The sequence below is a fragment of the Malurus melanocephalus genome, unplaced genomic scaffold, assembly GCF_030028575.1.
Source record: "Malurus melanocephalus ecotype Western Australia unplaced genomic scaffold, MMel_1.1 scaffold_689, whole genome shotgun sequence".
NCBI lineage: Eukaryota > Metazoa > Chordata > Aves > Passeriformes > Maluridae > Malurus > Malurus melanocephalus.
Genome location: NW_026623921.1, coordinates 245,367 through 268,631, shown reverse-complemented (window position 1 = coordinate 268,631; position 23,265 = coordinate 245,367). Strand labels below are relative to the sequence as shown.

General features: G+C 37.4%; 1 protein-coding gene across 2 annotated transcripts in view; it reads right to left on the bottom strand.

The window, feature by feature from the left end:
- SMG1 (SMG1 nonsense mediated mRNA decay associated PI3K related kinase) overlaps positions 1–23,265 on the bottom strand; it is a 59,704-nt gene that overhangs the window by 12,803 nt on the left and 23,636 nt on the right. For both annotated transcript variants that reach the window (XM_057384162.1, XM_057384164.1), the window contains 33 exons: positions 22,842–23,003; positions 22,260–22,378; positions 21,722–21,809; positions 21,538–21,639; positions 20,883–21,023; positions 20,374–20,573; positions 19,935–20,131; positions 19,111–19,278; positions 18,160–18,314; positions 16,976–17,121; positions 16,114–16,315; positions 14,293–14,402; positions 13,751–13,898; positions 13,239–13,398; positions 12,473–12,593; positions 11,574–11,822; positions 10,994–11,278; positions 9,862–10,006; positions 9,448–9,586; positions 8,930–9,160; positions 8,657–8,834; positions 7,883–8,044; positions 7,413–7,630; positions 7,109–7,263; positions 5,967–6,189; positions 4,780–5,026; positions 3,962–4,191; positions 3,171–3,419; positions 2,669–2,807; positions 2,472–2,581; positions 1,634–1,852; positions 1,020–1,210; positions 249–421 (listed from right to left, as the gene is read on the bottom strand). In XM_057384162.1, coding sequence (XP_057240145.1) covers positions 249–421; positions 1,020–1,210; positions 1,634–1,852; positions 2,472–2,581; positions 2,669–2,807; positions 3,171–3,419; positions 3,962–4,191; positions 4,780–5,026; positions 5,967–6,189; positions 7,109–7,263; positions 7,413–7,630; positions 7,883–8,044; positions 8,657–8,834; positions 8,930–9,160; positions 9,448–9,586; positions 9,862–10,006; positions 10,994–11,278; positions 11,574–11,822; positions 12,473–12,593; positions 13,239–13,398; positions 13,751–13,898; positions 14,293–14,402; positions 16,114–16,315; positions 16,976–17,121; positions 18,160–18,314; positions 19,111–19,278; positions 19,935–20,131; positions 20,374–20,573; positions 20,883–21,023; positions 21,538–21,639; positions 21,722–21,809; positions 22,260–22,378; positions 22,842–23,003 — 5,762 coding nt within the window. The remainder of the gene's footprint in view (positions 1–248; positions 422–1,019; positions 1,211–1,633; positions 1,853–2,471; positions 2,582–2,668; positions 2,808–3,170; positions 3,420–3,961; positions 4,192–4,779; positions 5,027–5,966; positions 6,190–7,108; positions 7,264–7,412; positions 7,631–7,882; positions 8,045–8,656; positions 8,835–8,929; positions 9,161–9,447; positions 9,587–9,861; positions 10,007–10,993; positions 11,279–11,573; positions 11,823–12,472; positions 12,594–13,238; positions 13,399–13,750; positions 13,899–14,292; positions 14,403–16,113; positions 16,316–16,975; positions 17,122–18,159; positions 18,315–19,110; positions 19,279–19,934; positions 20,132–20,373; positions 20,574–20,882; positions 21,024–21,537; positions 21,640–21,721; positions 21,810–22,259; positions 22,379–22,841; positions 23,004–23,265) is intronic.

Genomic DNA, 23,265 nt, shown 5'->3' with positions numbered 1-23,265 from the left:
GAATTTTGAGCACAACGTAAAAGAATAATCTCATGCCCATGTAGGATAAGACAGACAAGTTCCTTCATGCAGCTTGGCACCGAAACTTCGAAGTGCTCTAAATCACTCTTTGAAGAAGCACATTTCTTTTARCTTATTACATACAGGTAATTGCCTTTAAGTTAGACAATACTCATAACGCCTTCTGATACTAAACTCAGGTTATTTGCAAACCACTAAAACCACCCCCATAAAATACTATTTTGTACCTAGGTCCATTTGGGTGCTAATTTCTTGGAGAAGACTTGCAAGTTGCGTTGCCTCTAAATTACTGAAAGCGGTCTGATAATGTGTTATCCACTGCTCAAACTCATTCAGCTTCACCTGGATCGCTTCCTGGACAGCTCTTTGTTGAGACTGCAACTGCGTGTGTTCAGAATACCTGAATTATGGAAGCCACAGAATCAAGTAAGTATTACAAGAAAGAAAATACTTGACACTATAGAATACAGAACCATATCGAACAATACAACTGTGTATRATAAATATAGTCTCGCCGATTATATAAAACTAACAATGCTGCATTATGAATTCTGTTCTCCTACAAAAACCTGTGCATATTCAAGCAATTCTGAAATACTTGATCAGTTTCACATAACCTTCAAAAATAACCTGAATAATTAGAAACATAGATAAAAATTTTTTTTTGTGTTATTTTCGATAGCTCTCGTATGTGGTTTATTACGATGGGATACCACATTCAGAACATTCCCTCCTGCCTCGAGGGTCAAGTGTGGAATGAGGACTAGCACAAGTTATATTGATGGAGCATGAGGTGCAAGACATGAACAAGATTATTCAGCAGGAAAATGGTTTCAGTACTTCTTCTGTACAAGCAGTGACCTGCTCACTGCAAGAACAGCTTTTACCYGGCTATTCACTCATATACAAATTTCTAACATTTAACCCCTAAGTACATTGCTAAAACACATCTGTAGTGAACTGTGAGACTCCTGACAGAATTCCTGGCTCCCCTGTACCTGTGCTGAAGTGTATGGGAGGGATGATCCACTCCTTCTGCACCTTCCAGAAATTCTATCTCTTCCAGTAGTTTTCCTTGCAACTTTTCTACATCTGTTAACTGCTCTTGGAGGTTCAGATACTCTTCTAAACTAAGGTCCAGTTTTGGCAGCACAGCAAGCATTTCATCTCTGTTCTTAAACCAGTTAACCTGCAATCAAGACACAGATGTTACAGAACTGGGCTTAATTCAAACAAGTATGAGAAAGAAAGATTTGGCAAAACTTAACCCTTCAACAAGTGCATTTATCTAGCACTGCAACAAGCACCAAATCTTAACAGATATGCTTTATTTAGATGCTCTCTAAACCTTTATTTTTTCTTCTCCTAGCCCAGATTCAGGCAAAGCACTGAAACATGTTTTAGAATAAAGAATGCAGAAASGGAATATTAAATACTTTCAAGTTCAATGTAAGTACTTCCCTTAATACAAACCCAATTTATCACGCTAAAATTTATGAACTCTTGGTAAAATATGACCGTATCTTCCCCAATCCCCAAAATGCGAACAAGTGAAATGAAAGCAGAGAGCCTACTTTAGTTATAGAATAGAAAACTACTGTAGTAAACTCACCTTTATCTCAGCCACCCTCGAAGAAAACAGACTCCGTGTAATATCCCTTTCCATTTCCCTTTTGCTCTGTTTGTTTTCAGCCTGCTGGCCACCACCACCATAGACAGCTCCAGCAAATCCTGTCTCACCGCCAGCTGTCCAGTCCACCAGTGGATCATAAACAAAAGCTTCGAGCAGTGTAAGCAAAGTCTCTCTTCCACGCCGCATAATATGAAGGACCTGCATCGTATTTTAAACAGACTCATTCCGATTCTGCATTATCCTTTTAGAACAGTGGAAATTTAGATGCAAAATACTATACTTGAGTAGGTACACAAATCCACAATGTATCCCTAACCAGTGGAGACAGAGAGAACACCACGGTGGGTACAATGCAGTACAAATGCAGCTAAATCTGTAGAACATYAAAAAGTCAAGACCGCAATCTAGCCTTCCACACAAACTCTATGCGCAAGTCACAGGCACTTATAAGGACGAAAAATCTCCCTTCGGAGCATTTTTCTTTTTAAAAACGTATCCGTCATGTTTATACAGGATGAGTCCCAAAGAAAGAGGGCAAGCAAAACATCACCAAAAAAAAAAAAAAGGCGGCTCAGGAAGAATGCAACCTTTTAATCTAGAGCTAAAAATTTTACTTGTACCRCTACTTGCACGTACATTATCAGAAAATCTCATGTTTCTCAAATACCTACCATAGGATACATCTAAAATAGCTCCCATTAAAATCACAGCAAAAATCTGAAGGCTCTTATAAACCAGCAGCAGAATGTGTCATAGAAAAGTTCAAAGACAGTGTTTGCTCGTTGGTAGCCCTCACTCTTCAAATCTCCTACCGTACCTGYTCACAAGAAAGCCTGAACACCCCTTCCACTCCTGTCACTCCAAGTGCCGTTTCAATGTTGTGCGTCATACGGAATGGAACCTTCTCTGGGACTCTAAGGCTCTTCCCTTTAAGATAAAAAAATAAGCTGTTTCTTTTAATTACCAAGAAGGGAAACCTTTTATTTGAATAACATAGAGCATTTTTTAAATTACCTTTTTCAAAGCAAACATTATAATCTATGTGGACAACTTCTCCTGTAGTCATATCTATAAGAACATTATCCAGGTGTCTGTCTCCAAGACCAATGATGTAGCCAACCATGGACATCACTGCAGTGGATCTTGCATACGACTTAAAAGAGAGTTTCAGGAAAAAATTATTTGTGGGAATCCTCTGCCAACACATTGGACTGACTACCATCTTTATTCAAGTAGGCCCAATTTATTCCAAGCAGTTTTCTATATGTTGTTTGATGACATCTTACAAGAGTTTTCATTTCTTAGGCTGATAGTTCTGGCATAATAATGTACAGTTATCTGGTCTATAGCCATGTTTTAATTCCAGATGGCACAATTGCCAGCATTTCTTGTTACATCAAACTCACAGCAGCATTAGCTCTCCAAACTCACAAGTATCACGCCTYGAGCATTTGTTGCCCCTCATCCCATTAAAACCACTGCCTGTCACAGGTAAAATACATCTGTTGTAACTCACCTGTGTAACTCTCCACCATTCATCTGGTGTGGTACATGATGACCAGAGCTCCTTAGCGAGGAGATTTGGGGGAGTTGCTTCCATCAGTTCTTCCAGAACAGCCCTCATGACATTCAAGGGCCAGTCACGACGTGACACATCAAGACTAAGCCCGACTGCCTTTAGAGCGGGTCCAATTTTACTGTAGTAAAGTTCACTGGGTCTAGGAACTATTCCGGGATTCTGAGGTGTCTGGTAGGAGTCCTGAGCCTAGAAGTAGTAAAAATGGTAGCTTATGTATTACCACACAAAAGCATCCCAAATTCATTTTTGGTGAAAATGAAATATAAAAATCAATGCCCCTAATGAGCATGACTTCTACAGCTCAGAGAATGCTTTCAAAATTCAGTAAAGTSTAAGCAAACTGAAAGCACACTGTTTTGGCCTAACTCGACTCCTAAAGCAAATCTCAAAAACATAACTGCAAAAACTCTATTTAAAATAAAAAGAATAAGCAAGATATGGAACTAAAATAATTTCAACCAAGGTGAATTCTATTTGCATTTTGTATAATTCTCTTATCAGACCAGAACAGCATTCTTATGTTACATACTGTAATTATATTAAAATAACGCATATGCAATTTTATTGACTTCTGGTGAAGTCCCAAGATACATGAATCCAYACAACCTTTCTGCATTATTATGAACAAAACAGAATCCTCGTAGGACTACGTAATTTAGAATTACAAAGCAAAACAAACTAAGTATTTCTCTTCTGACTCGCTCTAGTTAGCACAGAACAGACATTACCTTCTGTGCCTGTAAAGCAGCTTCCCGCTGCTGCCAGCGCTTGTAAAGCCCAAACAAAGGTGTAGCTCCATCCACCCACTGGATCAGGCCTGATCTTGTTCCCAGAGGTGTCACAGAGTAGTGCCTCGCGTGGAACCGCGGCGTCTCTTGCCGGTTAATTGTAGCAAACATGGTGTTCACGATGGATAAGAATTGCATGATTCTTTCATCGAGGTGCAAGTCTTCCAAACCTGCGATAAATTCCTTTAAAATTTAGCTTCTAGATAAAAAAAAATTCTCCCAAAGCCCCAAATTTTTTTTTAACCTAGGGTATTTCAGACTATAAATATCTTTATATAATATGTAGATGAAGGGTGACTTGTTCAGCGCAAATGTTTACATGGCATTTACCTACCAGAATCGCTACTCTATGCCAGCTCACTTTGTACGCAGTACACACAACAGTTACTAACACAACAAACAGCTCTTTGCCTTTCAGGAAAAGCAAGAAGTCTCAAAAATTCTCTTTTAGGGACTAGTTTAAGCTTACGGAAAGCTGTGTGCAGCTAATCCTATCAGAATGTAACTAAAGCACTACTTCTAATGGAAGCCTTAAAAAGAAGGGATTTGAAACACCTCGGACTCGGTTTCACAACGCAGAAGTCCTTGAAAAAGTATGATGAAGTGGGAGGAAGGGAAGAGAGAGAGCAAATGCTTCAAACTCCTCCTTCTCTGTATCATTCAAGCAAATAAACCCAGAGTTCTTCATAACCTTTATAAATATAGGCTCATTTGTAACAAGAGAGAATACTTACTACGAGAATAAGGCAATTGCTTACCTTTGAACAGGTAGGGATAGTTCTTCCCATCTGAACCCAGGAAAAGCAGCTTTTTAGGTTTGGTTTTGGTAGGCAGGATCGTGATGGTGCTGCCCACACTGTGGATGGTAACTGTGTCCCTGGTAGATACCTCTCCGGGAAGCGCTATTTCAGTGTTCATCATGGCTGCCAACCAAGGACTTATTTCTTCAAGTCGTAAGAGGTAACTGGCCCGTTTCTGTGCTCTTTGCTGCAAACTTAGCATTACCTATTCCAAAGAAATTTTTTTCTTTTCGGTTGAGGTTCACCTTAACAGTTAGCATTAAGAAACAAAATCACCATCAAATTGGACTTAATGGTGGTTATCTTCCCGAAAACAAAGATTTTTCTTAAACTCCCTTCCACCCTCATCATGCTGCTAATCCAGATACAGTTTAGGATGTAGATTACAAAAAACTAAACAACATCCTTTATGCAGCAAATATACCCTGTGCAGTGACAAGCACCGAAGTCACAACAAATCATGTTCCTCAAGAGGCTTGCTCCCTTATTTATAAATATTTGAGCGGTGGTTAAAGGCAGCAGCATTCAGCAACCTTCTGTTTATGTATCTGAATGCTTGCTTATTCTGCAAAGCAGAAAAGGAAGCACAAGGGGAAAAAAAAGTCAATTTGCATGTAAAACCTCGGTTCTGTCTAGCAAGATTTTAAATACCACCAGTTGGGCTCTGGATAGCCAAGTGAGTATTTTGTTTCCCTTCAGATTCACAAAAAAATAAGAAAAGATGACATCATTAACAAAATACCCTCGAGAAATGTTGATCATTTGAACGTTGTTGCACAGCCCAAGGACTGCTTAGATAAACAGAGATTCAACTTGTTAAAATTAAAATTCACCAAACTCAAATAGCATAATCTCACAAAGTGTTTAAAGAAGATAAAGCCCTCTCCTCCCAAAACTAAAAGCATCACAGATGGGAGAAGATGAAAAGATTTGAAAAACATGAAATAAATTCAGTGGACAGAAACGCATAAACTTTTGCTACAGGCAAAAAGTATGGTGCTTTAGTGCACAGGGTGCCTGTGCTGCCTGCTGAGAAGACAAAAGTTTCAGGCTGTAATTCTGATACGGCAAGGGAACAGCAAGAGAAGGACAAGCACACGGTGCAGGAAGTCTCTACATTGTACCCTTCATCTTGCATGTAATACCTCTTTAAATGGGAGCCAGCTGCTTCCAGGTTTAGCAGGATTCAAGGGATTCTTAAGTTTCTCTAGTGCATTTTCAATTGCATCTCCATAGTTATCTTGAAACCATTTCTCATGAGGAGTTTCTGCAGGAGCTGCAGTGATGCTCCTCACATGTTCCAAAGCAAACACAATGGGCTTCATGAGAGCTGTGTGTTTTTCACGCATGATGGCTATTTTCTCCTCCCTGTTATTAAAAACATACCAAAAATTCCTCTTAATACTATAAAACCAAGTTACCTCAATCAGAGCATTAAACAACAAATGAGACATTGAAGAAATTCACAAAAGCTATTACATCTTGTGATAGGACAGGTACTATCACATTAACATGAAGAGTATGCCATTCCACACTGAATATATGTTCCTTTGACCCACGCTTTCTTTTAAAAAACATTTGCATTGCCTTGTTCACTACCAGAAACTCCGCTTAGAGGCTCTGAGCAGAAATCACCCTAAGCAACTCATCTCCTTTAATAAAGGACCTTTTCGCTACTACTTCCTGAGGATGTGCCACACTATAAAGAAGGGCAGGAGAGATTCACATCATTCTGTTCTCCCATTCCATGTCAGTCTTGACCAGAGAATTCAGGAGGCATTCTTAGGTTTGGCCAGATGCCCAGTGAATGGATCTGCTTTTCCACTATTCTGTTCGCAGCAGAGCCAGGTAAGGGAGAAAGACAGACTAGCTCAACACTCAAAACTAAAAGCAGATTAAGACATTCTGTTTTGCTCCAAATACCTGTACTTACAGTGATCGCTAAACACATTACAGCTTTCAACATGCTTATACTCATTTTAGCTAACTTGGAAATCAAGAGCTATAGGATGTAATAATCCCCAATTTCATATACTTTGGATTCGAACACATTACTAARGAAATCCAAAAATAGACTCACAGGTAGACTGCTCCTCATTTGACTGGAGTACTAGCTGTAGCGTAAAATGATCCTGAAATAACATCCCAGGCAGCAGCTTTATTAAAAAGCAGCAGCTGGGATAGTACTAATTCAGGAGCAACATCACTGTTCATTCATTTGACTGTATACTTCCCCAAGAGCAAACATTTGTTACGATTATCGCTTGCATTATTGAAAAAGACATACTTCCGTAAAGTGTTGTTGTTTTGGACCCTCTTGACTTCATCTTCCAGTTGTTGAATCCGTCTGAGGACGTACATGTGCTGCTGCAGTARAACTCCCAGCCAAAGTTCATCCCAGAGAACCGTAACTCTGCGCAGCTCAGCCACAAGCATCTGAACCTGGTTAAAATAAGATCCACTTTTTAAAAGAACTAAAATTCCTGTTTGTTTCTGTAGATGAACTAGTTGGAAGAAGTACTTTCAGTAGGCCAACACCCAAGATACACACATTACGTATTTTGTATTATTACATATTTTGGATTATTTACCTGCAATACCATTGTTGGATTTGCAGCAGAGAGTTTCTCCACAATTTTGCTGTAGCAATCTTGCATCATTGCTTGATCTTCATTTAATCCAGCTTTTGTATCATCTTTACTACTTTCCTGGGAAGCTGGGGTGCTCCCTCCATCACATTCACCACCTAACAGTTCTTCTCCTTGAATATTACCTAGCAAAGTAGGGATGGCAGAAGGCAGCTTGTTTCCTAAATTAAAAAGGGATTATAACATACGACATCAGGTCCCCATTAAGAACTGGTGAAGTATATGAAAAACATGCAAAATTGAAAAGTCTCATAAATTAGATTAAGGGTATGAGCCAGGTCCCACAATAAAAATATTAAGATAGAAACTATCAGAGGGACTGAGAAAACAAAAAAAACACCTCAGTATCATTTTATGCAATATATAAAAATATATTAGCTTAAGTTTATTTGAACACTTTCTTTTCTCCATACCTGAAGTCTGGGATTCACTGCTAAGTGAGATGGTTCCCACTATAGCAGGATAGAGGATGAGATGAGGAGAATCCTGAGCAACTCGACACAGTAAGYTGCAAATGCTCTGACGAACGTACACTTCTGGGTGATTCAGTCGGGAGAAAAGCTGGGGTATAATACCTGCATAAAGAGGAAATGTGCCGATTGACTTCATTCCACCTCAAATGAAGTACAATTTTAATTTTAAGAGCATTTTTTTTTTTCTTTGCATGGGGAGAAAGTAAATTTTAAAAGTACTTATTTACTAATTACAAGAAAGCCTAAAAGAAAGTGCCGTTTTCCCACAGTTGGCCGCCTCTCCTCTGCCTCCCACACTAACTCCATAACTTTTGAGGAAAAGTCCCTGAACAACCAGAATCAGCAGTGTAGTGACAAACGAGTACTTCTGAAACATGTGGATTTAGTCAGACATCTTTCTCAACTATAGCTAGAAAAAAACACCCCATTTGTTTTTTAAAGTGGTCATATGATGTGACACTTGACAAACCACATCTCCCTCTTCCTTTGCATGTCTTCCAGGGCAAGAAGGACGAGATCAAAATCCATGCTACTTATCCACTCTAAGATCAGAGTGTACAGCAGATTTTAGCATCTCTAATGACGTGATTTAGTAAAAGGCAGTCTCTTCACATCACGCTTAAATAAAAACTTTATCAGAGTGCAACAAACCACTTTCTGCATTTAGAGAAAATGCACAAAAATTCATTTAGCAACGACCTAACATATWCTTACCTCTCCAAGGAGCAGTAGGTGTAGTTTCTAGCCCATGCTCTAGATACTGTCTAAGTTCTCCAGCATGTTTCACAAGCAATCGTAAGAGTCTCAAGGTTGCCATCACAATTACATCATCAGTGCTTTGCTCAGAGGTGTTTCTTAAGTGCAGTCTGGGATGTTCTTCGTCGAGTAGAACCTTGAAACAAAGAATTACTCTAAGTTAACCATATAGTTCCTATCATCATTTAGAGAAGTTTGTAACTTGGTTTCCACTTCAGGATGGACACTTACCTGACCGGCATTGAGTTTGAGAAAAGTAAAGTATGCACTGCACGACAGTTTATACAGACTGAAGATTCTGTCTACAACTTTCCTCCAGACTTTAATTAGTCCTTCTGTTGCATTTTCATCAAGATCTGAAAGCCAGGGACAACTTGTTAATAACTGCCGCCATATCACATCCACCATATCATCTTCTTCATTGTCCTCATTTTCAGTGATTTGTAGAGTCATATCTTCATCCTAAATGCAAATAAAGGGAAAACAGATTCAATTAAGCCTCCAACAATTTCTACAAGCAATCTTAGTTCCTATGTCAGTTTTTATTTAGCAACTCATACAACTGTCTTATTTGATCACATTACCACAGTTCATGCAAGATGTGTGACCACCTAGCTAACAGATGGGTTTCTTGTACTGTCTGATTTTTAAATGTAAGACACTTACAAGAGTTAATATGACTCGCAAGCAGAGGAACATAAGGTTCATGCTGAAGCTGAGCATTTTTAAGCAACCAAATCGACACTTACTTGAATCCCAGCTGGCCGACACACCGCCTGTCCAAGAATCCCGTATATTTTYTCTTTATCTTCCTCTGCAGTGCTGTCTGGAAGCAAGTTCTGAACCTCAGATTTCTCCCGAGGGAGCAGCCGAACACCTTCTCCCTGACTGCAACATTCAATGAATTATTGATCCCCATTACGTGAGTATCTGTAGAACTACTGAAAGTCTAGGTATCAAACTTTTTGAAGAAAGAAATCATTCTCATCTCAGAATTAAACTAGCTTTATTTTACAGAGGACAAGTAATCAAGAGAAYGTTCATTTCTCTGCTCACGTGCAACTTCAGACCACAAACAACAGCAATCATACATACGTAGCTAAGGTTTATCTTTAGAAAACTTCAATGGCGCTGTATAAATTCAAGTATTAGGCTGAATTTACCTGGCATTATCAACTACTTTCCGGCCCCACCTATAAGCCCAGCTAGCCAGGGCTGCCCAAGACTTGGCTACTTCAGGTGCCTGTACTGAAGACAAGTGATACAGCTGGCCCAAGATGAAGTCGGGTTCTCCAACTCCAATGTTTACTGTGATGGGAGAAATACAGCAATATGTGTTACAGTATAAAATCCACTTCCGACTTCCTTAACACAGAAAATAGCACCAAACAACAATGGACATACAGTATTTTTTTAGTAAAATTAGTACCCAACAGTGCAGAATTTTCCAATATGGAATTATTTTTCAGTTCTGACACTGCTTCAAAACAAAGTCCAGTTCTCATTTGCTAACAAACACCACTGATACTTTGCAATTCCTTCCTCTTTCACAGAAAGGTGGAACTGAGGCAAGGAACTCATGATCTCCAAAGGAACACAGTGCTCCAGAGAACATATTTTTATGAAGTACCCAGGGCATTGTGGCCATGTTTATTTGTGTATATATTTCTTTTCTTTGCCATCAAGTCAGAAAGTACCTACTATTTAACATTCACCAACAGCTCTAAAATAAATCTGACTCTGAGTGAGAGGAACAAAGTTATTTAGAAAATATTTGAAGAAAGACAGAAATTACCTTCACATTTAAAGAAAGGCCTGCAGAAAACTGGGAATTTGAGCACATTCCGCGGCAGTAGCAGAAGTGCTTCGATTAAGCATAGATTAAAGATCGTGAAAAATGCTAAAGTACTTTTCACACTTATTGGGGCCTTCATAACATAAAGTCTGCCCACGCTTAAACCTGAAAAATCTATTTCAAACTTTAGCAAATAGACAAGCTGAAAGCAAATACACAGGACAAAAACTTATATCCTCAATACAAAATAAASACATCCCAGTTTCTTCCTCGGACCACCATTACTTCAATGAGAAAAATGTGACAGAAACATGAAATACCTAATATTAAAGTGCTTGGAATTTTTTAACTGTGTATAGTTACCTATTGCACAAAATACATATTGTTTATATATGTATTAGAAAAACAAAACCGTAAGTCTTTATCAATATAACTGCTGTAGTCCCTCAGTGGAATCACCAGTAGCTAATCTAAAAAAAAAATAATGAGAACAAATCTACCTGTAGATTCACTTTCAATCCTAGGATATTCATCTTCTAGTGTATTAACTGCTGGCAGATCAATCAAATTATATATGTTTTTAGACAAGGTGGACAGACCACTGTGATTCTGTTGCTGTCGAGCTCTATATACTTGTTTCAACTGTCCTGAGATCTCTTTCCATTCTGCTTGAATCCATTTAGCCAGTGTAAGAATAGATTTAGCAACTGCATATTCAGCTTTGGCAGATTTGCAGAAAGATATGGCACAAGAACTCAGCATTTCCATGGCATGTGTTGACTGACCTGCATATCATGAAAAGCAGATATTTGGTACACTGTTAACATTATTTAAAACAATCCTGAAACTCAGCACACTCAGATACAGCTTTTAGCAATATATATTTTACCCAGAAAATTCCCTTTTGAAGTTAAAAATGATAGGCATGAAAAAAGCTTGTGAAAACACTTTCAGACAGAAACAGCTAATGGGATGAAATCAGTTCRTAATGATACTGTCCCACTGTGACTGCCTCAAGGTGAGGGGAATTGACCTGGTTGTAAGGACAAGAAGCTCAAGTCTGTACAATGTGGCACTCACCCGCTGTGTATAACAACTTTGTTTTCTCAATATCAAGTTCAGGACCCCATTTTTCATCTATCTGACCTGGTGCAGACAATTTTTTAAAGTGCTGGACTAAGTCCTGCGCAGTGGTGGTTTTCCCCAGCTGAACTTCACTGCACTGGGCAAGCAGTCGTGTAGCCAGGGCAATGTTTCCTCGCTTCCGTGCAAATTTTGCTGCTGTTAAGCCCAGTTCCATTAGATGGCTTTTAATTGGGACTGTTGGTTCTAGAGAAGAACGCAGGACATTGTAAACAAAATTATTAAAACATTATTTGACACGCAGAAAATTTCTACCCAATATATTCTGTAGATGGCCATCAGTAAAAAAAACTGCTTCAGAAACTTAGATTACTTCATTTTTGCCTAGAATATTTATATGCCCCACCTCAAACAAAATTCATATGCATCGATTATCTGCTGGGCAAAATATTTTTTCCCACTATAAGCATTCTTCTTAGCTAATAGAAACCAATTTGTCCCCYAACAGAATTTATTTTTCTACTACTACTTCTTATCATACTGCACATTAAAAAGTGTTACGAAAGCCATTCAAAAGACCCATTATTCATAGTGTTGGAATATTCAAAAGTGAAAGCATTTGAAGTATGAAGGGATGAGCAAGTAAGGGTTTTTAGGAGAGGAGTATATGACTATTAAGCACTTATGAATATCCTTTTTCTTTTTAACATGGTCTACATCACAGCAGTTATTCGGACAATAAGCTGTAAAGCAAGACGCCTTACATGACAAAACTTGGCTTTTAAAAAGTAATCCAACTAAATAATAGAAAAATACACAGCTGCTGCTTTCAGCAGACAACTGAAGTTCAAATTCTGCATTTGGTTTTCATGATACAATAATCAGAGCTTACACACCTTTAAGCTTTTCCATCAATTGATTCTGGTACACCGTGTACCTCAGTGCATGCATCCATGGCCTTACATCATGCTGCTTGCATGACCTCAAGGCTTCATTGAAGAGAGGTATAAGACAGTCCTGGAAGAGGCACAGAAGTTGCATAGTTGTCACAAGAGACAAATTTACTACAAATTTACTACAATTTTCATTTATGAAAACCAAAGACCATTTGAGAGCAGATTTTTCTTAGCGGCCACACTGTATCATCAATTAATAGAAATGTTTTACGCTTGATTTTGAGAGGACGTCACTAAGAATTGCTCCAGATCAAGCAGAATTGATTTCTGAACAAAGTGATTTGGAATTACATCTGGAACATCCATAGTAGTTGAAGTCTGACAGAGTTTCTAATTGCTGACATGATTTTTTAGATTAGAATATTATTAAGTTGCTTTGAAAGTAAATAATGTATATTGTAGGTATGCGTGTTAGAATGTATTTGGTGAAGAAATACCAACACTCTAAAAAGCAACTACCAATAACACTTCGAAAATACCCTAGGCGTAATTGAAAGAGAGGTATACTTATAACTACAGAAAGAAGCTCAGTTGAGATRTAAACTTACAGAAACTTGGGTCAAAGCACATATAGAAAACTAAATGAGGTCTTTTGCAGTATGATTAAGAACAGTCAAAACAATTAATCTGTGTTTTATGTTCAATACTCCATGACAAGTCATGGAAAATGACACTAACCCAGTTTAGGTTTAAAAAACGGAATTACCTCTGATGTCAGCCTGTTGCATACAGTGTTTTCCAAAGCAGAAGAACAATACAACTGAAGAGTGCTCAACACTGGCAGAGACTGAGACAYGGTGAGTGTGGAAAGCCTCAAAGGCCCAATAGCGATGCGGGACGTTTGCTTTAAGTACTTAAYAAGATTTCTGAAATAAAAGGATCAGGACAGTAATTTTTCTTAGCTAGACTTCAAAAGTAAATAGTGACACTGAGGAAAAGGCCAATTCAACACCTTTAAAAGGATGATGAGAAAGTGTTGCAAAATAAAACAAGTTACATTACAATACTTTATTATTAAACTGGTGTGCAGAAGCACTTTATAAATTCATCTACTTTATAAACTATATAAACTCCAAGTTAAACATCATCTCACTTTTCCGCAGTAAGCTTACAACTCACATCAGCTAGAACTAACAGCCAACTGATGCTGAAGCTTTACATAAAGTTATGTTTAACAAACTAGAACAGGTTTTCACMGTGTGGCACATTTCAACTTACTCAGATATTGTCTGCCACTTTTGCTCCTGTTCTGTGTGGTTTACAGCTGTTGCCAGACATACTGAACTTCTCAAAAGCTGTACTTCGACTGCTTTTTGAAGTTCCCTTGGATCAGGACTTAGCATATTAGGAAGGAGCTTCTTCATGTCTACAGGGAGATTAAACAATTGAAACCAACTAGAACGCCAAAATTTATCAAGTTCCATCATCTGAGAATGCATTTTTGACAATAAGGAAGTTTGGAAAAAAAAAAMAAAAMCCAAACCTTTAAAAATATATATTTTACATATGTATGTATTCATATTAACACTTCATCATCAATTACTTATAAACAGCCACATTAACTCCAGAAAATACAATTGCATCAACACTGAGGATGACCACTGCTAATCATTTTGAAGCTTGATTCATAAAGGTTATGGTCAATCCACTGAACACAGCAAACTGCATTCACAAATTTCAGTCTGTCATTTATAGAGACAGATACATGAAGAAATATATACTTTTGCATTTGAAGTAAATTTTAATTTATGCACTTATACCTATTTTTTCTTTGGATCCCCCTGCAAGCAGGTTGATATTTTCTCCTGGTAATAACTCTAGTTGCTCAGTGCATTCAGTAAGTTGTCCACACTCAAAGCTGCTCAAAGATCTGCAATTCAATGTTTACAGTTTTATTTTCACAATTCTTACTTCACTTCAGTTGCTAAGTATATGATACAGCAAAAAAGAAGATACTCAAGACTAAGATACTAAGACTCCAAATTCTACAGAGCACTTAGGGTCAAAAAAACCATATCACATAGATCAGTAAAAGGCACCAGTTCTGTATCAAATGGATGAACTCAGTATCAAAATGAAAGAAGAGTTTTCCAGCTATGAAGATTTTTATATTATCATTACACTGTATATAAYACTCTTCTACCACAGTCTGGAAGGAAAAGTTTGTTTCTAAACTCTTCTAGTCAAAAGGAACACCAAACTTTTCCCCTCACCTCTAGGCACAGARAAGTTTCATATCATAATTTCATGAGGCCACAGTGTAAGCTCCTCATTTTACGTGAAAGCAAGATTTGAGAAATTCCRGAATATTTGTTGGTCATAGATTAAAGAAATGTATATTGCTTAAATGACCGAAGCAGCAAATTTAACTTCCCCCCCCCTCACTGTTCTACATTAGAAAACATAAACATTACAGACTTCTACAAAACTACACAAAAAAATAGCACCGTAAAGTTAAAAGGATTGATGCCTCAGACGACAATACTCCAGTGTTCAGTATTCTTGTTACTATCCACTGAAGGAATTATTTAAGTTTCTGCATTACAAAAGAAACTGAAACTCAGCATGTGAAATCTTCCTTTTTTCCCCCGAATTATTTTGACCGTCATTACTACAGAGAGTCTTAACCTGCTCAGTTACAGAACAATCAAAGTGCTGTTCACCCCCAGGAGTTTGTCTTACTGCCTGTAATTATCTAGATGAAAACTCAAACCAGTCAAAACACTGAGACCTGTGCAACAGCAAAGCAAGCGTTTGTGGTATTTACCACAAKGACACTGGGTTCAGTTTACAAAGACACAAACACTCAGAAATTAGGAGGGGTAGTGCTTGTCACGGATGTAATGAATGAACTGCACAACATTAAGCTACTGCAGTGAGAAAAAGAATGGCCCCTTTCTCTGATAGAAGCAATCACCTTTTCAGACCGGCGAGATTTTATTTCACTGCTTCCTTCTGTGTTTGTGTTTTCAAGTCAAGAAATTTCAGCCAAAAGGATTTTACTATGTTTACCACAATCATGCAGGAACAGAAAGTGATGAAGTTGTCAAATAAAGAATCCTTAAACTTTGAAGGGCTACTCAATGTCACAAGTATGTTTTCATGAACCAGAAAAATATCAAGGGTCAGGAAACAAATGCACAAGCTACAATTTTAAACTCCATGTAAAAAAGAAACAAAAGTAAAAAAAAAAACAGTGGCCAAGACCACTTATTTCCTAYTCTCTTTACATTAAGACATTTTTAAGAACTGTACCACTGAAACATATTTTAAGTTGTGCAAAATGATGCATCTTCTGCTAAATGAAGCAGAATATATCTGGTATCTTTTTCCTTCAATTAAAGTTTTTTTTCTTGAATACTAAGCAGCCTCAACAACCGGAAAGCTGCAGTAACTATTTATAAGTTACTCATCTATAAATGTCATGGCTGAGTGTTCCCCCTCCCAAGAACACAGCTTTCTTCTTTACACGCCTGTATCTAGAAACTGACATCCAATTTTTAAAATCAATTAAAACTTTAGTATTTCAGTTGTAAAATTAGGATTTTAGGTATTGTTGAATAAATTAATTATACCCTTACTTTATGTAGTTAAAATCTGCTTTCAGATTGATAGAGGTACTACTATTGCTTTTCTTCAGTTCATGGACCATGTTTTGCCACTCCTGCACAGCAGACCAGTCCGCAATGGAAATGTAACATTCGCAAGCCTTGTTACCCAGGTAGTTTATCACTTCAGGTGAAGAGTCACTTGACTTAGTCAGAACAGTTTTTCTAGTTTCTCCTGTGAAATGAAAAAAAATTACATAAACAAATAAATATTTTAATACAGCAGATCTATTACTCAAATGTTATTTCTATGTCTTTTGTCAAGAAAAGCTCTTAATATAAAAAAAAAACAAACTAGACAGTTACACAACTTTTACAGTATTCTTCCACTGACACTTTTTCTAGGGGAAAAGGAACCTTTACAATGGAGGTTTTGAAAAAACTTGGTTTATATATGTAAAGGAGCATCAAAACAAAAAGGTAACAACTAAATTAGGAACAAAGAAGGTTCTTTTTCGAAGATGAAACAGAATACTGCAACTAAGTCTTAGTAGTTAAACACCTCTGAGTAACCAATGCATTTATGATACAATTATGTCATAATCACTAAGGTTTATGTTAGGATGATCTAAAATAAATTAGAACTAAATGAGTAAGTTACAAAATATTTTACCTATTATCTTTAGATTCATTCAGCTAGACCTCAGTACTGCAAACCCTCCTATCTACACATAATATTGGTTTCAAGGGCCTTAAGTGGTTCAGTTTAACTGCAGATAGAAACAGGTCTTCAGATTTCAGAGTTAGACGTTACCACGGCTACATCATTGAATGTCCTCATGTTACACACATACATTTACAAGATTGTATTTCTCCRAAAAAGATTAACACTGACCATTCAAGGAATGCTTTGGGCTGGCATTATTCACACTGTTTGAATTGGCCAACTTCAGAACAGTCTTGTCAAAGCCTGTTATACAGCAATCCACTCCAGTCATGGAGCAGAGGTGCTCCTGGTATTCTGCAGCTGCTTTTTCAAACCTGAAACAATTGAGTATTTCAGTCAGCATTTTAAATAACCAGATTGGGGTTTTGGGTTTTTTTTTTTTTTTTTTTTTTTGTAAACAGACTAGATTTTGAGCATTATTTTACCCCAATGCTCAAAAAGCTCATATCAACTTCAGCAAAGGATTAAGACAGGATACAACTTAGTGGCTGAATTTTCAGGTTATAGCGTAGGATAAAAGCTTGTCCTTAAAATTTTTAATGCCAACTTTAAATCAAGTAAAGACAGAAGAAAATAACTGAGTTTTATATCTGACTGTCAGAATTTTAACCTGAATGAGTAGAGCTGAACACCGGTCAAACACATATAATTTACTAGAAGATTACAGAACTAGGTCTAGGGCAACAATTCACACCTTAAACTTGACATTTCTGAGAACTTCTCACCTACTACAAAAATGCATGTGATTTTAAGTAGCCTAAAAAATGGTAAAAATATGTTTTAAATTTATAACTATTTTTTATGTTTGAGGATTTTCACATGAAAGGTAATTAATAAAAGGTGTCCCTTTTTCACTGCATACAGAGGAGAAAGGATGCATTCCTTTAGGACATGAAAAAACCACAATCAAGGCACACCCTTGTCTGGAACGATGACCCATTTATTTGTATCTGCATTCAAAGATTCTACTGCAATAGACAGAGAAGCCACTTTTTCAAAGGTGAATTAAAACTGCAAGGCATGCCCTTCACTTGGCAAAGTGAGGCAGGTAATCGGATCACACATTGATCAGAAACTACAGTAGAAAATATTTAAATTAGAAGCATTTTGCTCCTATAAACTAAGAACACAATTTATAATACAATTCTGGAAATTCAGTTAAAACTAACATTAAAATGCCTAAATGTGCTGGATGTATTAGGTATGTCTGAAAAGATACAGTAATTATAACTGACACGGAAACTACATCAGCAGCCTCAACTCGTGCCACAAATCAAGACTCAGAAGCAGAACTTTCCACAGAAGGAAAAAATGTCCAAGTTTGTAGTAATCAATTATTTGAGAAAACTTACCGCCCTTCTGCTTGCTGAGCTACGGAATTGATCCAGGAAAGACTCTTCCCAACTACAGCAGAAGACCAGACAGCAATACCCTGAATAGCTTCAGGACAGTGAAGCTCACATAATGCTTCTACCAGCATCGTAATTGTCACTTCCAATTCATTTCCCTAAATCCAAACCAAAAGCGTTATTTAAAAAAACTCATCCAACGTAAGAGCCATGTATCTGTGGATAAATACTTGAAAACGTTGAAACAGAATGTTATATGGATCTTCAAGTGCTCCTCCATCCATTGTCCTGCTTCTGGAAATGCAGTGGAGCCAAGGGAAGAGAATGAGCTGTGAATCCACAGCGTGAACCTTAACAGTTAGCAATCACTACATGATGCTTTTATTTCTATAAGAGATTTCATAAAGGAGCACAAAGTAACAAATATCTGTCAAACTTCCTGTGATAAAACGTTTAGGCAAAACAAGTCACGTACTGAAAAAAACTTCAACCTTTACAAGAAGGCTTTAACTACTCTATCCACTCATTCCAGCCCTGCACTCACCTGCTACTTACTTATAGAGGAAGGACATCCTCATGATACAACCCTATTTTTCCTCATACCCAGGGGTAAGCAAAGACATTACACCACAAGCTTGGGACGGTCTCATACTAATGCAGAACCAGTTTAATAAGGTTTCCAMTCAATTACAAATTGTTCAAGTGAAATTGTGAATGAACTATAGTAGTCATTCCTGTGTAGTATTTGTATTTGACCACACACATACAGCACATAACTCCAACACACAGTATCGCAACCACGACAAAAAATGTAAAATTTAAAAAATGGCGTTAAATAACTCATTCTTTTATATACCAGTTGCTTTCATAATTACTGATWGCCTTATCTCAGATCTTTAAGAATGTCATGGGAATATTTTAACAATTAGTCTACAGAGTTTGAAAAAAGAGTACCTGAGAGATACTATTATTAGTTTTCATTTCTGTGAGTAAATCAAATCCATGTCTGACTGTCACAGCAGGCTGGCCAGCCAGAAGTCCAACTCTCATGATGGAAAGTCTAATCCGTGTCAGCCAATCCTGGCATGTCTGACGATTGGTATAAAAGAATGTCCTGATAACCTTCAGAGACAGAATATAAGTTTCACAACACCATTCTTCTGTACAACCAAAACAGTAAAGCACTTAATATTATCAATCGCAGGAAAGTTTCTTTTCTCCATTTTCAACTGAGAGATGAAGAAACAGGTAATATTCTGCATCTTTATTATTGCAAATGGTCTGAAATAACACATAGCAGGCAATGGGCCAGGCACACTGGCAAGCCAGAAGTCTTGACACGAAATGACTAGAAATTATGTATTACTGTCACATCAAAGTCTGGTGATTAAACAGCTGATTTCAGCAGTGAAGAATGTTTTGCACTTAAAATTACACAAAAGGGTACATTGCTCCTAAAGCAATTTAAACCCTCAAATAACAGTGTTACTTTGTCAGCAATGCTGTTATAATCTACAAGTAAGTGACTGCTGCAAATCAGAGGTACTACAGGCTTCCTGGATTTGTACCACTATACAAGCTGGTACTCCAGAAATAAAGCCTGGTCTAACATCTCCTCTTGTACCAAGCCAAAGCCAAAGCCAGACCTTCTTAAAAGTCTCAAACTTTGTTTGGAGAAGCTTTTCTGAAGTTCCATGGCTAAGAACTGAACAACCGTGAAAACACTGTTCATTCAACAGAGCGCTCCAGGTAACATCAGCACCGTAAGACAGACACACCTTGGGCGGAGAGGTAAGAGCATTGGCACATCCTTCGTAAGCATTGTACATCAATTTTTCCAAATTCTCCAAATACTGCAGAAGGAGAACAAGCCTAAGCTGGTTGCTACTGTGTCCTTCATCATTGTCTGCAGTAGTCCACTGGCTAACATCTTGATCAGGGTTTAACGTGTGGGCTGCAAGGCTCCTAATAATACCTACATGTTTTACCAAAATACAGGGAAAAAAAGTTACCGGATGGTATTGTATTTAAATGTGTCAAAGGATAGCAATSCCGTCTCTCAAAATCTATTACAAGTTAACAGTAATTATGCAATATCTTTAAAATCTATAATCACTGAAAAACAAAGCCTCTGTGCTTTCTGCCGGAGACATTAACACCTCGGCTTCACAACCTTATCAAAAAACGCATTAAAATAAAGTGCATTTTTTACTTTACCTTCAATTGTTTGAAATGTATCTTGTGCTCTCCCCAGAGGAGTTCGCAGCTTTGAGAGAACAGTGAACTGAGCTGCTTCCCAGACAGCCCACTGCCACAGCACAGCATCAGTCTTCAACAGGTTCCGAGGGATGGCTGGCTGATCTCTCTTATCTAGTCTTTGACAACTACAGAATAACCTTTCTAACCAATTATCCTTTCTGAAAGGAAACATTGATGCGTTAACACAAATTCACATGGTAACAAGTTTATACTRTACACACTTCATCTCCCTATTGCTCACAAACAAATCTCTCACAAAATTCATTTCCAAGCAGCAACAAACATAGGCAAATATGCCAAAAGGTGTGTATTTAAGATGTTTGTAGATACTCTGAAGTATAAAAAAAGATTGAAAGTGAAAAGATGTAGTTTGTAGTGGCAATTACAAATTTTAAACTAAATATAACTTGGACTTGTTTACTAGAAAGTCAACATTCACAGATTCCAGTTCTACAAGAAGTTCTTACCCAGTTCGGTGGAGGTTTCCATACAAAATAAAACTAATGACATCTGAGAAGTCCTGTGGGTGGAATGTATTACTTGGAGCTTTGCTCATGTGACTTCTTATAGCCAAAGAAATTTCTTGTATTTCGGTGTGGGTACGGTTACTGCAGGAAGAGGGGGAGAGGGAAGACAACCCATGCTATAATGTACTTAAATGAATCAAAAGCACCGTGGAAGAATACACACGTATAGTATACACACAGAGTATATACATATGTATATATGTGCGCACACACATAATGACTAGACCTAAACACATACTTTGGTATTAATACCAAGTACTTTCAGAGTTCAAGTCTTCAAGACAAATTATAGRACATAACATTGCTCAAACTGTAGGGCATAATATTGCAAAAGCTCTGGATAACATGCATCTTACAAGTATTCAGTATTTGCTTCAAGTGATAGCTTATCGAATTTGTTAAGTACTTTGTGTGCTACATACTTTAAGATCATCAAGTCCAGCCATCAACCCAGAAGTACTATTGTAAGCTCATACTTTTTGATTTGAAGTTAAGACAGTGAGATGATGTTTCACTGGCATTATTTTTAAGGTTAAGCGTCACTAAGAAAGAAACTAAGCCACTCGTTTTACAGAAATTCATCTGAACAAGTTACCTCAACACAACATCTAAAGGAATTGACTTCAGAAGTTTCCCAAAAGCTTGTCTCACACGAGCACCACTATGGACTAGTTGAACACGACACACATCAACACACCTGCAACACCGAAAAGAAAAAACGTGTTAACATCTCTATTATCAGCATAATTCAAATAACATACAGAACTCTGTACAAGTACCTTTGTAAAAGGTCATCCGGAAGGGAGGAAGACAGGGCGTGGAGGCTACTACATGCTTGAAGACAAATGTTCACATCTTCCAGCAGGGCTGAATATTAAGGAGTTGAAAGGGAAAAAAAGTTATTCTAGCTGCAATAAGGTAACTTCTGCACTACTCTGCATTTGCTCCCGTACTTTTGTTTAAAAGTTTTGAAACCGAAAACATCACATTACGGAACAAGTTCCAGAGCTTTTGATAAAACAGTAATTGATGATTGGGACATTGATCTACTAAAAATGCCAGAGATGGATCAAACCTTAAAAAGATTACATTTTAAGAAAACTGTTTAAAATACAGGCAGGGATCTACTTAAAAAAAAAAACAAAAAAACAAAACAAACAAACAAAAAAAAAAGAGTGTAAGTTCTTGGACAAATACAACCTCAAAGCATCCTGAAAGTAAATGAAATAAGTACATTCGCTGCTATCAGTGGGACAACACCAYTTATGTACTTAATTTTGAAATCTAAAAGATAAGTAAAAATACGCAATATCTTACTGTTTGCTAAAAGTCCTTTGCAAAACTTATGAAAAGAGGGGAGAGAAAATAATGGTGCATAGGTTTCTGATTTCTTCATCAGAAGAGCCACTTCCAAAGCCCACGTTGTAAGCAGTTTCCTTCAAAACCCAAGAGTATTAGTCACTCTACACAGTTACAGAAAGGTACCTTCTAAGAGAATATAGACTACTTCATGTTGCACATCAGTATTATACCATAGATCATGCTTCTTAAACAAGGTATTTCTTAACTTTAAAAATGACCCCAGCTTTCACAGCATTTTGGTAATACGGGATGGCAACTATTGCGAAAGGGTACTTTCAGTGAGCAAACATTTTCCTTAAGTAAMGTTTGATAGCTATGCTTCTACTGGATAGATCTTAGGATAGTTGAAACTTTTTTAGTTTTTATGCATAAAAACAGGCAGCTACTTTTTTACACTACTTCATTAATAATGTTTAAGAAACAGCAAATATTTGGTTGGTTACATTTAACCCATGTTTTACAAATTAAAATTGCCCTGGTTTCTGAATTAATGTATTCTACTGAGTCCCTCCCAACTCATAAGAAAATTTTCCTTACCTAGTATCTTGAGTAAGGTTATCCTTCTTAAGCAATAGCCCCAGAAGGTTCAGGATGATTGAGAAATGTTTTTTTGTTGCTGTGGTTACAGTACTTATAACTGCTCCATCAAACAGAGAGGGAGAGGAAGAACTGAGGCTACTGGATATGAAATGGTCGTGCCTGAAAAGGAAAAACAAAACTGCGAAACTACCCAAAGATTAGGGATACTTCCCTAAAGGAGGAGAGAAAAAAAGCAACAATCAGCAGCTAAAGTTAAATGAACATACACATGCAAACAAACTGCACTACGCTAAAACCCAACTATTTTGATAAGTAGCCTAAAAGAACAAAGCTACAATTTGCCATCAGTCCATGTAGGCCAGTAACCTGTTCTCCACTGTGTCTGGTGTCCAATGCCTAGTGAAAAATCACCAAAACTAAG